The sequence below is a fragment of the Rhinolophus hipposideros genome (genome assembly GCF_964194185.1).
Source record: "Rhinolophus hipposideros genome assembly, chromosome: 14".
Classification (NCBI taxonomy): domain Eukaryota; kingdom Metazoa; phylum Chordata; class Mammalia; order Chiroptera; family Rhinolophidae; genus Rhinolophus; species Rhinolophus hipposideros.
Window position 1 is genome coordinate 40,602,992 of NC_138060.1, and position 18,157 is coordinate 40,621,148.

General features: G+C 38.6%; 1 protein-coding gene across 1 annotated transcript in view; it reads right to left on the bottom strand.

Moving 5' to 3' along the window:
* Positions 1–229: 229 nt before the first annotated feature.
* EFHB (EF-hand domain family member B) overlaps positions 230–18,157 on the bottom strand; it is a gene marked incomplete at its 5' end in the record, with an annotated part of 37,260 nt that continues 19,332 nt past the window's right edge. Inside the window, 7 exons of the mRNA XM_081072184.1 lie at positions 230–453; positions 2,831–3,012; positions 4,384–4,596; positions 7,185–7,392; positions 13,114–13,268; positions 16,792–16,859; positions 17,431–17,514. Of these exons, the coding sequence (XP_080928310.1) occupies positions 280–453; positions 2,831–3,012; positions 4,384–4,596; positions 7,185–7,392; positions 13,114–13,268; positions 16,792–16,859; positions 17,431–17,514 (1,084 nt within the window). The 3' untranslated portion in view covers positions 230–279. The remainder of the gene's footprint in view (positions 454–2,830; positions 3,013–4,383; positions 4,597–7,184; positions 7,393–13,113; positions 13,269–16,791; positions 16,860–17,430; positions 17,515–18,157) is intronic.

Sequence of the window (18,157 nt, forward strand, 5' to 3'; positions counted from 1 at the left end):
ATACTAAACATTACAAACTTCTAATATCATTCCAAAGTATGCCTTTGATGAGATTAAAGGTTAACTCTCCAAGAGCCTGTCAAGTTCTTTGGTACTTTATAAAACATAATACATTTTTAAATCCAAAATCTAATTTATTACCAACATATGCAGGCATATGAGTCTTACCACAGTGACTGCTGAATTATAATGTAATAGCTAAAATCAGAATGGACTGAATATTTTAGATGAACACAGATTTAACAATTCTTTTATTTAAATGAATGAACTCCAAAAATATCATGCGGTTGTTTTACACTTGATCCGATCTGCATGTTGTAGCTCATCTAGAACATTTCTAATGTTCTCAACACAAACTTCTCCTCTGTGATGTTTTTCTGATGCAAGTTTCCACACGTTTTCAAATTCTTCCTCAGAAAGCTTGACACCAATGTTACATAATATCTCTGCAATCTAGGGGAAAAAAAACATTGAAAGTCAGACCAAGATTTATACATTCACAAATCTGAATTTTTAAAATATGTTTGGAACATCTAAGACTATGGATATTTATTCCAAAACAGGTGTGTGTGTGAGGGAGGGCTCTGTGTGTGTGTGTGTGTGTGTGTGTGTGTGTGTGTGTGTGTGTGTGTGTGTGTTCATTAAACGTAATGAGCAAATATCAAAATCCAGTACTTTCATGTCAGGCATAATTTTGTTAATGTGAATATGAGGGTGTTCAACTGTACTAACCAATATATAAAATTACTTTCAACTCTAAGTGTTTCTGCTTATTTTAAAGGGAGGCAACCAAATTCAAACAGAAAGAGTTGAAGATAGAATTCTTGCTGCATTTGAGTTCCATCTTATTACTATGACCTACGAATGTCATGTAAACCCCTTCCATATTGGTTTCTCTTCTTTAAAATAGGGACACGTATAAAATGTCTCTAGTTATAAAATGATGTAATCTTTAACTACAGTTGTAGGTGTGCAACTGCCAGAGAGATTGTGCAGGCTAAACTCTGAGCATATTGGAAACCAGCAAATTTTGGTTATTAATCTCTCTGCAGTGATAATTATTAAAAGAGATGAAGGGAAATATGTCCCAGGAAAAGTATAAGAAAGGAAAGATAAGGACTAATAGCTTTTCATGTCCCAGGAAAAGTGTAAGAAAGGAAAGATAAGGACTGATAGTGAATGAGTAGAAGGAATAAAAGATTTTGGGCGGAAAATGAAACTAAAGCTAAGAGGAAAAACATTTACTATGAAGCATATAGAAGAAAAGAGGAAATGAAAGAAAGGTTAGACAGTGAATAGAAAAGCCAAAGAAACAGAACAGTTGTAGCATACATCTATGAAACAGAATCTTAACAATTAAAAGATCCCCTAGAAATGATGTGCCCTTGTGGGAAATTAGTATAATCAAATACACTTGAAATTCAGAAGAACAGCACTGCCAGAAGCTGTGGCTTACAGCAAAAACACCTAACGTCCCTCTGCATAGCTGCTATTCCCCCACTCAGTGGCAGGTAAAGAATGTCCCTGCGGAGCAGACTCAGGAAGTGGTCAGAGTCAGTCTTGGGCACCCCATAGCTGCTCCTCCTTTGCTTCCTGTCCCACTCCTCAGGAGGCATTCCTCCCCTGGTCCAGCAGCATCCATAGTCACGTCCTGATTAGCTAATATAATATTTCTACAGAAACCCGTATCTATTCTCAAGTTAGCATTATTATTCCAACTAGGCCTTGGGGTTCTTAATATTTATCTAGAATTGTGAGATAAAGGATGACTTCCTAGTAAAAGAATTTTAGGCATCATGAAACAAGCAGGAGATTTGGGGGGATTTTGGGGGAGGCGGGGCAACCCTGAGCTTCTATTTCACAGGCCCTTGAGAGTGACTGAGGGAAGTGAAAACTCTGTCTGGGAGTGTCTCTTCTCTGACCCCCTGGGGGGAATCCCAGGTTCCTTCTTTGGGACCAGCCAGCAGGCATCATCCTCTGAATTTCTTTCTTCCTCTCTCCCCCACCAGCAGAATGAATCTTTGGAAGGAATCTGTTATTAATTAAATTTGTACTTAGTAAGTTTCAAGCTATCAACCCTTCATTTGAAATCCCAGAAAGCATCATATGTCTATTCATAGCATTTCCAGCTCCAGATATGAAAGTTCTGAAGAAGCAGTTGCTCCCTAGATCTAGACAGACTGTTCTGACCCAGAACTGCTATTAATGCTTGGCTCTCAGAACAGCAGGGGCTAACTGGTGGCACCTGCTTGATAACCCATCTAGGAAGAAAATCACTGGGATGTGAGGACCATGTTTTCTTAGGGGGGAAAAAGCATCAAGATACATGGGCTGACACATGGTATAGGACAGAATGTTTTAAATCACTGCTTGTTGCACATAATCTGAGACTTATGACAGCAGTACATAAGGAGGGTGGCAAAGTGACCCTATTCATGCTTACTCTTTGGTTCTGGGGACCCAAGACCCTAAAGATACTTACCCAAGGAAGAGATTGATCCTTTTTGCTTTTTCTCAAGTCAGAATAGTGTTGAGTGTCTTAGGAAAACATTTTTATTTTTATACTGAGGTCATAGAGAATATATGACATGAAAATAATGCTTCCTATCACAGAGTAAATTCTACTTTAAGAATTGTACCAAAATGTCACAATCAAATTGAACTTTGTCCTCAAGAATCCTATATTGGGGGATTCTGATGACTTTTGATGACTAATAGGAAAGCTCAAGTTTTAAAATGTCTAAAATTAAGTAGTTACTAGTAAGTAAACATTCCCATGTTTATGTAAAGTTGAGAGTTCTTTCAATCCTTTTGAAATAATACGTTGTACCTCTTTTTTTGATCTGGTCTTGAAGAAGTCTCTTTCATACACTCCTTTCTGGCCAAAGATGGTAGGATGTAGTAATGAATAGGCATTGCCCTCTTCACCATAATTAGTTCTATCACTGATGCGGCGAATTCTGGGGGCAGGAATATCAGACCGAATGGTTGGAACACCACAGATGGGATAACCTAGGATATCAGTGAGGGAGGAAAACAGACATTCTATAACTAGCTGTACAAAGTAGCCACCAGCCATGTGTGGCTATTGAGCACTTGAAATGTGGCCAGCCTAAATTGAGATGAGCTTCAAGTGTAAAACACACACTAAATTTCAGAGATTTTTTTGTACTCCCAAAAAGTGAAATATTTAATCATTTTATATTGATTATTTGTTGAAACGATAATATTTTGGAGATACATATTATATATAAATATAATTTCTTTTTCTTAATGTGGCTACTAAAACTTTTCAAATATACACACTGTGTGACTCCAATTATATTTCTATCGGACAGCACTAAAGAGTAGCAAGATCTCATTCCACTAGAATGTATACAGCATGTCTATAAAATCCAGTTATGAAAAATATGTAAATCCTTAATCATGTCCTTAATCCAAAGAAATGACCTTGACATACATAAAATAGTCTTCCTAAATAACCAGTATTCATCATGCTTGATATCAAGATGGGGTGTTATTGGTTGAACTGTATCATCCCCAGATTCATATGTTAAAATCCTAACCCCTAGTATCTAGAATGCAGTAGGAAATAGGGTCATTGCAGATGTACTTAATTAAGTTAAGATCATACTGGAGTAGGCCCCTAACCCAATATGACTGGAGTCCTTACAAAAAGGGGACATTTGGCCACACAGGAGATACTCACGCAGGAGAACACCCTGTAAAGATGAAGGCAGAGATCAGGGTGATGCAGCAGAGTCCAAGAAGCACAGAGAGTAGCAGTAAAACCACCGGACGCTAAGAGAGGAGCCTGGAACAGATGCTCCTTCACGGTCCTCAGAAGGAACCGACCCTGCCAGCAGTTTGATCTCAGACTTCTAACCTCCAGAACTGGGAGACAACAGATTTCTATGGAAGCCAACCAATTGGTGGTACTTGTTACAGCAGCCCTCACAAACTAATCATAGATGGAGAATGAAGATATTGAGAATTGTTTTGTAAGAGCTCTTCAAAAATCTGAAGGCAAAACTGTTTGTAGTGAAGCATCATGTGGTTTCAAAGTCTCCTAAAGCTTGGTGAAGTCTGAATTACTACAATGTACACTATCCACTGTTCTGATCTATGATGCTTTCGATTTTCTCAATACAGAGAAAATCACTTTACTTGGTCATCATTAACGATAGTTCAGTTCAGCCTACAGTTACTAAGACCCCCACCTTGAGTGCTTAGATACAGAATTAAATAAAAGGTCCTAGGGTTTGAGAAACTTACAGCCTAATAAAGACAGAGGCTGGGGATAATGTAAGGACAAAGAAAGGACACTTCGCCTCTACGTTTGCTGATCCTTTTAAAATTCAACAAATAATGTGACATACTCACACATAGAAGGAACAGCTCCTACAACCGCACTGATCTCAGAAGATGTTGTCTTATAGTGATTAGAAACTTTATCGCTTGGCCTCAAAAGTGTCCGGAGAGTCTTTTCTGACCTCCCTGGTTCTTTTAAGACAATATCTTCAGGCTTTATAAGGAGAGTTGGTTCAGATTCTTCAGTAGTAGCCTCAGCAGTGTTTGCACAATCTGGTTTTCTACCTTTAAGCAAAGAGGGAAAGGCGGAAAAAGTACAGGAAGAAGTTATTACCTGGTACTTGCAGCTTTGCAACAAAATCAGTTTTCCCATTTAGTCCCTTCTTGCTGGTGGAAACTGAGACTGAGCTAGTGTAAACCCTCCACAGATACCAGCACCCCACTGTGGAAGAGCAAGTTCAGGCCAATGTCACATAGCAAGAAACTGGAATCTTGTCGAATATTTCTTTTCGCTACTCTACTCTCTTTAGATTAAAACTTTTAAATCTGAAAGACCAAATGAAAACATAGAACCTATTTTTTTCTTTCCTCGTTTTTTAAATTAGAGCTTATTTTCATATTGAACTTAAACTACAGGAGTACCAGAGTTGTCCCTAGTACTGTGCCCTAGAGAGATATAGGAAAAGATACATTTAGAGTTGTAAATTCCACACATACCTGACCATGGCGGGGAGCCCCATGTATTATAACATTTGGAGAAGCATGAGAACTCAACTGTGAGCTCAGAAATATAAATAACTCCCTTCAAATCAGAGCTTAAAAGAAAACCCTGAGGTAGAACTGAAATTGCATGACTCCGACCTCTTTTGCAGATTCACTTTGCTGAGATAATTCTGAAATTTCACTCAATTCCTGACACATTCTTTTTCACAGAACTGGTCATTCCACAGATAGCATCAGAGGGCGCAGACGTCTTTCAAGCTCTAGAAGAAGTCTCACCGTTCTGGGAAAGCCCAGGTAAGGGTTACAAAGGCAAATGGTGCCCCAGTATTAGAGTGGGGTGGGAATCCCGGCAAATCAGAAAAGGCATGCCATGCCTCTCTAAAGTCTGCACCACCTCCATTCAGCACATGCCAACTGTTGCCTTGAAAGCATACAGACCCAGTGTTTCAGATCCTCTAATCTCCTCCTCGTGCCTCCTCCTCCCAAAAAGCAGAAATCTATTCAAAGTATGAAAAACAGTTCCTCAGAAAACGGTTTGAAAGCCACTGTCTTAGAGGATACACCCTTTCCTCCAGAATTCAACAGTAAGATAGAATTTGATATAAAAAAAATTCCTGAGTCCCTTCTGACCCACTGGTCACTATCTTAGAAGATGAAAAATCTCAAGAACTCCATTGAAAATGGTTGATGAAGTCAGGACCCCAAAACCAGGAACAATGAAAAGAACTGCCTGGTTTAGAAACAGGCTTCTGCATTTACCCCACTCCTTCATGAGCTGTGCCAAGAAGGAAAAACCACCCCCTTCTTTATTTTTGAGAAGATTGGGGTAGAGTTGTTTTCCATAAAAAAAAAAAAAAAAAAACTTCATTAAGTAGAAAAGAGTCTCTCGTTTTCCCAGTAGATAGACTAGCAAGGCTGTCCCACAAACTTGGAAAGTGTCACATCATCAATAAAAGCCCCAAATTTGGTTTTGGTCTTGCAGAAAGATATCACCTACGAATAAAAATAAAAACAGTAGTATCTTTACTTTTTAGAAGAGAGACATTCCAAGAGGAATAAGAATGCAAACAACCTTTTTAAATAGTCAATCCTCCCTAATAATCAAGATTTGAAAATGAAAGCAAATGATGCATCATTATATACCAACTAAATTACAAGAATGTTTGAAATAACACTCAATGGTAACACAGTTGGAGGAAAACCTTATCACAGCCTTGGCTGATGAAGCTACAAATTGGTAAAATCATTTAGAAAAGCAAAATGAAAATATGTAAAGAGAGTTACTTCTGGGATAATAATAACATTCATAAGAAATGAGATATAATTAGAAACAGAAAGCTTTTTGAGAGATAATAATCGTTATAGTGTTACCCATATTACTTTAAAAATGTCTAGATATAACCTAAATTTCAAAGAATGAGGAAATGGTTTAGTAATTCATAATACATCAGCATGAGGGAACTAACAATGAAGTTTAAAGAAAACATAAAAGCATCTCTTCATTCCATAGAAATGTGAAAGTTAAATTTTTAAAAAAACAAATAAAAATGGTACATTTGCTATGATTTAGGCTATGTTTAAAATATATGCATACACACATACAGATAAGTATGTATGTATATCTATATATGATTAGTGATACTGGAATCTAACACGTAAAGAAAAAATTGTTGAATAAAGGTAACAATTATGTTTTTCCTTTTTTCTAAATTTAAAAATCAAATTTTCCTATGTAAAATTCTATTTTACTAGTGAATTTCCCTAGAGGAAGGGAGATAATTCCTCGAAGACAATGGTTTTCACACAACTATCTTTCATATTTTGGGTTTCTGTGTAAATTGTTTTAATTTTTTTCTCCTGAATGAGTAATACATGGTTCCAAAATCGAAGATACCAAAAGGCAGATAAAGAAAAGGGAGTCTTGCTGATACCCTATCCCTCAGTTCCCTCTCCCCGGAAACAACAAATGTTACCAAATTCTTTCCTATCTTTCTACAGAGAGTCTATGCATAAACAAGCAAATAAATAGGCATATATGTGCACATTTTAAAATATATAATATTGAAGTTAAGAAGACATGTACTCCTAGAAAAATGAAAATAGTATAAAAGTTCATTTAAGAATTGTGCAAATTTTCAAAAATTAAATACCTTTAATGATGACCCTCTCTTCATACTCTTTAAGAGGCATTTTATCTTTCCAGTTAAGAAAATTGGCAAATTCTAGATAGTTAATCAGCCCGTCATTATCCACATCACAATAGTCAAATAGCTGGTCCAAGAGCTTCTCATCTACATGCAGGTTGGCCTGGTCACAAGCTTCCCAAAGCTCAGCTTTATCTATCACCCCATCTCCTTTCTGTTAGACATGAAATTTAAAAAAAAAAGTGAGCCTTGTCATCAAAAGCAGAGTATGCAACATCTATTATTTCATTTAAGAATAATGTCACATCAATTCAAAGAATTCGTCTTATTTTTTCACATCAGAGGAGTCAACTATTAAGCGACATTGGTCTTCACGGTGTCAACCTGATACATGCACAGTAATTTCAACCCTGATTGGAGCAAGGTGTGGTTCAAAATCCTTGTTCATTCTATTTGAACCATTTTCTTTCTTTAAATCATGCTGTTTATACTGTGCTAGAGCAGCTATGACCATGATTCGTGGCTGACATTTCACGTGACCCGTGTTGTGTAACTTTGACAGCTTCTATGATGTTCCATACTTTCAAAGCGGTCTGGTGTTCCACCTGGCCAGTGGTAACTGGTCCTCAACTTCATTGGCTGGTAAGGAGGAGAAATTGGGGAAGGAGCTGCTGGGCAAGTAGGCCAAGGAGGTAGGTTCAAAGACAGTTGCCTGTGTGTTGTCATCACTCGTCTGGGCAAGAGGGACCTGCTACCAGTTTGCCGGTTGGCCCCCATTGTAACAATCAGCCCTAAGATTCATCCTGGAAGGGGGAGTAGGGGAAGTTGCCACTCCCTTTCAGACAACAGTTAAAAACAGGAGCACCTACACTGAGTGTGACAGGACGGAAATTTATGAAGGCTCTGGGCAGAAACTGGTTTGATCACTTGGGAGATGAGGGGACAGAGCACATAATGCTTATTAAGCAAGAATGGCAAGAGCTTGGGATGCCTTACCACTCAGCCCCTCCTGCACTCTATCAAGCCAACCTTAAATCCATTATGAGACGATAGTAAGAGATCTGAGTGTTTTTACAGTGCATCCCGGCTGCTATCAGGTAGCTTTGGCCCTCTCAGAGCAACTGCTCTAAGACAGACTCCCAAAGGAAACCATAAATACCTCATTGACTATTCAGCTCTTAGGCCCAAGACTGAATCTACAGTGCTGATGAAAAGTGATCACTGGAGAATGAAAGCTGACCCAATGAATTCTAGATAAATTCCTGCAGTCAGATCTGTAGGCCTGGAAAATGTCCCTAACCCTCATGCTGAAATAGATTGAGAATTTAAAATATGTTATCTTTACAAGGCAGTTACAAATGCCCTGGATTAAAGTAGACTCCTTTATAAAAGCCTCTGCTGCAAGCCCAAGTCAACTGAAAATGCGTACTCCACAGCCCTAGCTACAAAGCAATGGGGGCTGTGGGTGTTAAATCAAAGGGTCTTCACAACTGAAATAGATGGCATCAATAAACGATGACTTTGCTGCCCGAAATACGGCTTTGTGTGGACTGAAAACTTTGGTGGTTTATTTCTTTGGGCTGCATGCCACAACCATACCAGACAAAATTCAAAGTAAATGTTTCTAGCTCACCAGTTGCAAAGCCACTCTCTCCCTCTGCACCCTTGATGTCTCCCTTCCACATACCCACATACTCCAACCTCAGCGGTTCAAAGAAGATGATTAGGTGTGGGACTAATGTCTCCCCGTCCCTGAGGAAGATCAAAGGCCACATGCGTTGGTCCAAGTGCGCTGTGGGACTTCACAGGAGGGGAGACTGGAAGTTTTTATGGCTTCTTTGGGTATGTGTGCCAAATTCATCATCCTACTCAGTCTGCAGGGGGACAAGAGATATGGATGCAGCTAGTGGAGCTGGATAGGGTTTGTCTGAAACGGAGAAGGTACTTCTGTCGCATCCACTGCTAAATGAATAATTGGTATTGACACTTTACATGCCTGTATTGTGAATGTCCTTAAGTGCCAGGGGACACTTATGATCAAGAAAGCCACATGCAGAGAACTGCTAGGAGCTTTGAGGAGACACAGCCCTAATAACCCCTTTGAGCGACAAGTCTCCATGATGAATCATTTTGTCACTTACAGCCTCTGGAAAACAGAGGCAACCTCCATTTGCAGGTGCCCCCTGGAGGTTTAAGACTCACTGCCCCCCTAACTCAATCACCAGGTAGACACCTTTTGAAAAGTGGCTATTAGTCAGTTACTGAGTTCTTGTTTAAACTGAACAATTGACGCATGGAGGCCTTATGACAACCAGTCTGATAAGCATCTTGAGGTGAGCCAACTTGGACCCTGGTAGAAAGGGCTTAATAAGCCTCATTTGTGAGATGATAATGGTATGTCAAGAAGACAGACAGCCCAGTACTAGTAACATGTTTTATACAAAAAGGGGCAGCAACCCTTTTGGAGAAAATTTTATTCACCTTTGCCATATAAAGCAAAGCCACTGGGCTCAATGAGACCCTCAGTTCACAGAGGCTCCCCTAATAGCCTGGGTCTCGTACACTAACCTGAAACCCAATGGCCTTCACTGGGCTGCTATGGCTTTAAACTTCAAAGAGAGCTATGAAGGACCAAAAATAGACAGTCACTTTACACGGTGGGCAGAACCCAAGGCTATTCTCATGGCTCTGGCCAATCCTCCCCTTGATGAACCTGTTATAGTTTTATTGACTCTTAAGATTGCTGCCAATGGCTTGCCTATTTGGTTTGCCACTTGGAAAGCTATAGACTGAAAGATTACAGACACTTTTTTTGGAGTATGAAAACTACGGAAACACATCCTGACTACTGACTGAGCCATCTGGATAATTCATATAGATGACCATGGTAAGGGTGTATTCTCTGATGAGAATAACTGGAATTAAGCTTCTGATTGGGCCTGAACCATTCAGATTGCCACCACTGCTGCCATCTTTTAACTGGACATGGCAACACACCCACCACTATAGACAGGGCACAAAGTAAAGCACTCTATGTTTCTAATGCAGAGGCTACTACTGCGTGCCAAACTGTGACTCAAGCCAAAAATTGGCCCATTTGTCTCATCGTGGGAGAGGACACATCACACACAAGGCATTGCCCCCATGCTCCTGGCAGACAGACTACATCAAACCTTTGTTCCTTTTCAGAGCTATTGGTGGTGCCTCACCACTGCGGACACATTTGCAAGTTATGGAATTGTTATTGCAGTCCAATCAACCAGCTCCAGTTACAACAGTATGGCCCAGGAAATTAACCTGAGTCATGTGTTTTGCTTTTGGACCATTTTCAGTCTGACGGTGGTGCGCCTTATAGCGCAAGCTACTCAACAATGTGCTGTTACGCAAGGTATTCAGTGAACTGTTCCTGCCCCAGCCATCCGCGGCCATCCAGTAGAACTGAGCTTTGGATTAGCCTTCTCCACAACTATCTACCTTCCTAACCAGCTCCTGCTCACATCTTAGTAAAGCACTTTGGTTAGTGCGTGAAGCTGTCCCCCAAAATGAGTCACCCCATCTCATCTGCTTCCTGGATAATAATTAGAATACAAGGAGTGGGAATTATGTAGACTTACTTGGAAAATTTGGGACTCTGTGGGGACCATTCTGGCACATGATACACTTTTTTTGCCTCTAGATTTTAAGTTCCCTAAATAGAAAATCTACACATTATACGGAATAATGTTTCATGTATTGTGAGTGTTCAATAAATAACAGACTTAATCCTCAGGCCAAGAAGACTCATTTAGGAAATCATAGTTTGTTTTGTATTGTTTTTCCATTAAGTTAAAAATGGGCATTCAACAATATAAGATTCAAATAATCAAAAATTATCCTACAGCTGTCCAAGGAAGACCCACATGTTATTACACTCTCAGCAAAAAAAGCTCCTCAAGGATACTGGAAACTACATTGTACATATTAAAAGTTTACTATTTAAAAGGTGTATGAGCATTAAATAATTCTCAGTAATTTTCTCTCTGCTTAATTTAATTTTATAATAAGAAATGTGCCTGGTAGTTCACTAAGATAATCAACAGCTATTAAGATGATCGTCTTGCCTATAATTACATTTAAAATGAATTTTTTTAAAAGCAGAGGATTATGTATTATGTAGGTTTTCTCATTCATCCCCTGCTATGTAAATTTACCTGAGTATCATCTTTGTAAGATAGTTAGATTTGAGTAAAGTATAAAATGTACTTATTTTTAGCTTACATATTTTAATAATGTAAAATCACTATTTAAATTACCCATAAATAGCAATTGGTCTCTATTAAAAAACAGACAAACAGTTGAGTACTTACATTTTCTTTAAACACAACTTTGTGGGTAATGTAATTGATGACTTACTGGTGTATATCTCTACATAATTAGTACAAACTTAAATGAGAATATTAACCCACTTTTATTTATTAGTACAACACAGGTACACAACCCCTAATCTAAAAACAAGTAAAGTAAATTAGCCAATGAGAGACCAAGATTTTTTTTAAGATAAAAAATGTGAACTGTAACTTTTTCAAAGCTATACTCAACACTGGAGGAGAGGATGGAACATTATATTTTCTTTTTGAGATAAACTAAAATTATTCTGTTCTTTTTCTTCTCATATCAAGATCATGATGCATCGCATCATCACCGATTTATTTATAAGTTTTATTTGTTTATTTTAATCTCATTCTAAAATGGTTCTGAGGCTACCTAGAAAAATAAGTACAATTAAATAGAACCCCCAAAAGCGAGGAAATCAGGGCAAAGAGAATATGAGGATGGAAAAAATTATGATGAAACCTAAATAAAAAAATCAAAATGTATGCTATAAGATCATGTTCACAAACTAGATGTGTTTCATTGAACTGACTCTGAGCTTCCTGGCAGCCAAGTCAAAAAAGTATGCACAATCAGTATAAAATTCACGCTGTCAATGATGTAAAAATAAACCAGATACTTAGAGGAAGCACAGTGATTTCCTGGAGAAAGACTAGGTTTCCTTATAAACAGTATGCATGTGACAAAAATAAATAACAGCCTCATGGGCATGCTAACAAGAACAAAGTGCCATGTTGCACAAGCTGTTAGCATAATGGTGCTCCTTAGTGTAACCTAAAGGTGATGCAGCTTGGTTAAAGCAGTCCTGTGATGGCCTCAAATGCTGTGAGGTAAGTATGCAGCTCTAGATTGATCTGACTTTATCAAAGGATGAAATTCAGAGTAGCTTGAATATTGAATGATCTTGCCTTCTCAAAACTCAAACCACACCCTGCTCCCCCAGGGGAGGAACATTCTCAGCTTGACTTGGACTTAGACTGACAATACTGTGTGTACATATTCAGATTTAAGTATAAATTGTCTCTACCTCAGGAGTCGTCCCCAGGGATCCACAGTGCTCCCCTCCACTTGCTCCCAGCACACTACAGTTTAATAATCTACAACAGTGGTTCTCACATTTGAATGTGCATCAGAATCACTTGAAGGGTTTGTTAAAACACAATTGCTAGGACCCAACCCCGAGTTCCTAATTCAATAGGTCTGGGGTGGGCATTACAACGTGCATTTTAAATACGTTCTCAAGTGATGCTGATGGTGGTACAAGAACCACACTTTAACAATCACTGTTCTACTGCCAGGGACAGCAAACTTTTTTCTCTCAATGGCCAAAAAGTAAATATTTTAGGTTTTGTAGGCCATTCAGTCTCTGATGCACCACTGTGCATTTATAGTACAAAAGCATCCACAGACAATACTTAAAACAAATGGGCATGTAAAACTATGTACAAAAATAGGTGGTACCTGGATTTGACTCACAGGCCATAGTTGGCTGTCCCCTGATCTACACCCCCCTGCCACTATGTGTAAGCCCATGCACAGACCAAAAGGCTTTGCTGATACTGGCCTTGTCATAGTGCCTGAAGGCTGCCAGCAAAGTGTCAAAGCTTTCATAGTTAACTTTCTTCAAGTGATGCCGAACTGCTGCAAGCAGGGCTCGCTGTCGATCCTTGCCTCGAAGATATTCACCCGGAAGTCTGTTATAGATGAGGTCACCAGCTCCTAATGAAGAGAGGCAAAAAGTGTTTTATGTGAACTTAAAGTTTGTCAATAGTATTCTCATCCCAAAAGAGAGAAAGTGAGAAATCTAACAACTTCTATGAATGAAAAATCTCACACCTAACTCCAACATTATTACGCAGCATGGAAGAAAATCTTATATATAAAAAGGTATAGAAAGTGATTGATAAAAATCAATACTTCTGTTTTATATGATGCCTCTGGTTCAGTGAGAAAATTTTTGAAAAAATAAATTTGTAGGGGAATCATCAGTCCCCCTCAGCTGTCAAGTCCTTTCCTAAGACAGTGAAGGCCTGACCACCTCTTAGTAGACATTTGTCTACAATGCTGAGGATCCTGGTAAGCTGGGGCTGATTCCACGTCGGAGCTACTCTAAGTGCCTCGGAGTTGACTGAACCTCATGGAGCCCTTGTAAAAACTGGTCTCAAATTCCCTACTCCTTCCTAGTACGAATTTCCAGTCTACCTTCAGTCTGCAGATAAGTTCCCATTTCTCAGCCCGGCTTCCTGTTGTACCACTACCAGCACCACTATCCCACCCACAGCTCCATTAACTCAGAGTCCTGATCCACAACCCCCTCAGTTATCTGGAAGCAAGGCCCTCTCCAAACCACCTGTTACACCCCCCAGTGCAGGCCATTGCCTTGATTTACCGTTCATGGCTGAAAGGAACTTCTCTGAATTATGACACAAACAAAATACAAACACACACACTGCTTATAAACCCACCCCTTGCTGGTGTTTTTTGGAAAATATTCTTTGGATGTTAATGTTGACAGAAATTGGATGAGAGTTGACCATGCTGCCTCAGATATGGTGGCTGGGTGCATGTCACCAGAAGAGACCTTCTGCTTCTGTTCATTTTCCTCTGGCTTATACCCCTCCCTTCCTGCTTTCTTGGAGCAGGGTCATGCTTTTGGTTGGCTATGATTCTCTGGATGCATTAATTTAAATCACAACATTGGTTGCAGTTCAAGGGAACATATTTACGTCGATTCTGTAAAAGGCCCCATATTAGGCTCTGTCAAGGATCTCTTTTAATAGGTATTCATAGCACCTCTAAATTTCTTATAAAATCAGGAGTTAATCATGCACACTCTGATAAGTCTTGTTCTAAGGGTAGATCCTGAGTATGGATGAGAAATCCACAACTAATGCTGGTTCCAGGAAGTGGGCAAGTGCCTCAGACCAAGGCCACCTGAAATGGGGTCAGATACCATCAGACCATCCTAAAGTAGGCAAAACTCAAGTGAGGCTCTGGGAGAGGAAATCAAGATGGTTAGGGGTGATTTTTGACAAATAAGCATGGCCGCCTTTCCTCCACCATACTCCTTCCCCAGATATAAACCCTTTGGGTAACTATTCTGTGCAAAGGAGGTCCTCATTTTTCCATAAGATGCCTCTTGGTTGCTTATTTTTTTTTATCTTCAGAGGCCTTTCCTCTCCATTAATATCCAAAGTACCCATTGACAGTTTTTTTTTCCAATTCTACCTGGATTTCCCACCACGACCCTAGCAGGTTTAACTGTCTGGTGAGTGAGACATATGTTGATACCTTCTTTGGGCCTGGCCCTGAACCAGTTTATGAAGCTCATGTCAAATTACTTGTGGTTACTTGAGAGTCATCTCCAAGAGATAAAATCATGAGTACAAGCTCTGGCCCTAAGACAGACCCATAACCTAGCTACCATAACATGGCAGTCAGAAAAGCTGAACAGGTTCCTCAGTTGTACTCTCCCTGCAAACAATTCCCACCATGCACGACTGTCCACCTGCTCTGGACTCTCTTCCATGCTACCTTAGGCCTGGTGCATTCTGGGAGCTGGGCACAGCCTTTGCACTCTTCCTGGAGGCATCTTTACCAATGACTCCAGGCCCTATAGATGAGGCATTTTTTGTAAAGCTGCCTTTGTTTCCCTAAGTAAGGGTAAGGGAAAAATCCAGGCCCACTAAAGAAACCAGTGTGTTCCTGGAAGCAGGCAGACCCTGGAGCTTAGCATGGAATAAATGCTATTCATTAATATAACAGTCACAAAAGGCTAGAACCTAGTTAATCTGTGTCTATTCATGAGCTCCAGAAAAAGTCCAGAGAAGATATACAGTCCCCTTTCACAGTTATACTATGCAGCACCAAAGCTGGTACTGACATATTTTTAAATGATTAACGTCAGTGGTCCCTGCTTTTCATTTTATGACACTATCTTATCATTCAATTTACAAGGATAGCATTGATCAACTATCAGGAAATTTGTCGATGTTGTCAATTGTCAAATTACAAACTATGAGTTGGATTCACTGATTCATTCTATAAATACTGGTGGAAAAAGTGCTTTGCTCTAGATCCTGAGGACCCAACAGACAGCAAGACAAAGCACCCGCCACCTGAAGCCTGCCCTCAAGTAGGCAGAGTTTACCATGATTACCTGCTTGTTTTTCAGCTGATCGCTTGGTTTCCTAAATCATCCCTTACCCACTTCTACAGGTATAGAGAGTCTCCAAGATAAATAGGTATCCATTAAACATATAACAGTTCACCTAAAAACAGAACAAAATACAATCTCCCTCATGTGACAATTAATGATACTCCAAAACACTATGTTGCATAAGCGCACATAAAAATAAATATTTACTTTTGTCAGTGAGTGGACTTTAGCTAAAACATTTTCAGTGGTGGTTCTAAAACTTTAGTGTACATAAACCTACTGAGTCAGAATATCTGGGCATGGATCCCAGAAACCTGCATGTTTAATAAACTCCCTGGGTGAATTTAACGCAGGTCAACTGCAGACTGTATTTTTTGAAAACCACTGATATACAGCCCAACCTTGACAAGCTTTAGCGTAGTTTTCCCTTTGAAGTTCTGATGTATAGAGTGCTTAGAAATAAAGACAAAACCCTGCTAAGTTTCTTCTGCTACTTTATAGATTGATTTTTTTATAGATTGATTTCTGCTACTTTATAGATCGATTGGCTGGTAGGAAGGGAGTGGCTCTTAATTTTATGATTGTAGTGTACAAGTCTTTCTCAAACTTGAATATGCCTACAATTCATCTGGAAATATTAAAATGTAGTTTCTGATTCTGTAGGTCTGGAGTAGAGCCTGAGATTCTGCATTTCTAAGAAGCTTGCAGGGGATGCCAACACTGCCAGCATGCAGACCACATTTTGAATAGCAAGGGCCTAGTACTACAACATCTGAATTCATTAAAAGGCTGCCTCACTTCACTTTGACTGGTTTAGTACAGGCCACATTTATTTTCTAAATAAAATTCTGAGCCTTAACTACACTGAAGGTATTCATTACAAGGGCTTTAAACTGTAATTATTTCAAACATAATATGAAAACATTTTTTCTTTATGTAATTTTTCTCATTAATGTTCATATGATTTTTTAAGTCTCTAAAATTAGAAGCTTTGAGAGAAAAAGACTGTGAGTGAACTTAACTGTATAACTTTGTGGGAGTTTTGTTGTTGTTATTTTTTAAGGAGAACGTTTGTATATTTACCATAATCCTCAGGATGGAGACAAGCTCCAAATGTGTGGTCTGGGGGAACAGTCATTGTTTCCGCAATGCTATCAAAGAAAACAAATTGTTTAGTTAAAATACCCACCACATGGCATCCCTGGAATTTAAAATATGCTTGCCATATGTTTTTAATAGCCTGTATTTTCTCCTATAACCAAACTATGAAGATCAAACAGAAATCCTCCAACAGATCTTTTGTCTAATCTTCTACTTAAATTAACAATGGCTGAGTGCTTTCATTGGCTTTTACTAACTGGATTTAAAAAGAAAAAAAACATGTTCAAAGCAGAATTACAGAGGTATATATAGGGAGACAGAGAGAGAGAGGAGAAAAAGAGAAAAATGCAATACAATAAGTTAAATTTCCGATATCCCAGAAATAAAGCTTTACACAAAATGCCCCCCTTCTTCGCCAAATGCCTTCTCCATCTTGAAGGACTCAGCACTTTTCTGGAACCCCAATGTCTAAAGAAATTAATACAGCTGTCTAATAAACACAAAAGAATGAATTTCTTATTTAATAAATAAGATATAATAAAACACAAACCAACATTTACCACAAGAGTATTTTTTAAATTCAATCCAAAGACATCAATTCAAAGTTAATCATTAACTTACGGATCTAAAACTCTTCCAAGTTTATGTTGAAACTTTTCTTTGAAATCATCAACTCTCTTGGATACAACCTTAGCTCCTCTTCTCCTACAAAATTAGAAAATTGTCAGGTTATCACTATTACCTAAACTATTCTTGCTGCCAAATATACATATAGTAAAAAATGTCATAGTATCATTTGGGCTATCAAAAAATAAATCCGGTTTCAAACGAATTATATGCTCAAAAGAAAGCATTTTTATAAACATCACAACATTGTTATGTGAAATTTTTACAATACAAAATAAATTTTAAAAATACAGAAATGCAGTTGTTGAGCAGAAAGTGAACACTACCTCCTTTGATTAAAACTTTGGATTGTTCCACCTGTACAGTTTTTTTTTTTTTTTTTAATTCTACAGGAAGGCCCTGGATACTCTGGAGAATATAAATCTGTGAGGAATAATGAATTGATTAACATTGACTTTCCCAGTCCAGAGTCATCTGCAACCGTAAGTATGAATTCAAACCTTCTCTTCATTGATTTTCTGTAGACTTGATTTGGGAGATTTACAAATCCCACAGAGCCTTCAAGGTTCTTCTGTTGAGTTACCATGGTGCTGCTATTGACGCTCCTCCCCTCAGCCAAAAGAAAGTTTTATGTGCTCATTCTACTATCATTTATATTCTATTATAAAGATAAGTTTATAACAGAATACAAAATTTTAATTAAAGAGTAAGATAAGTGGAC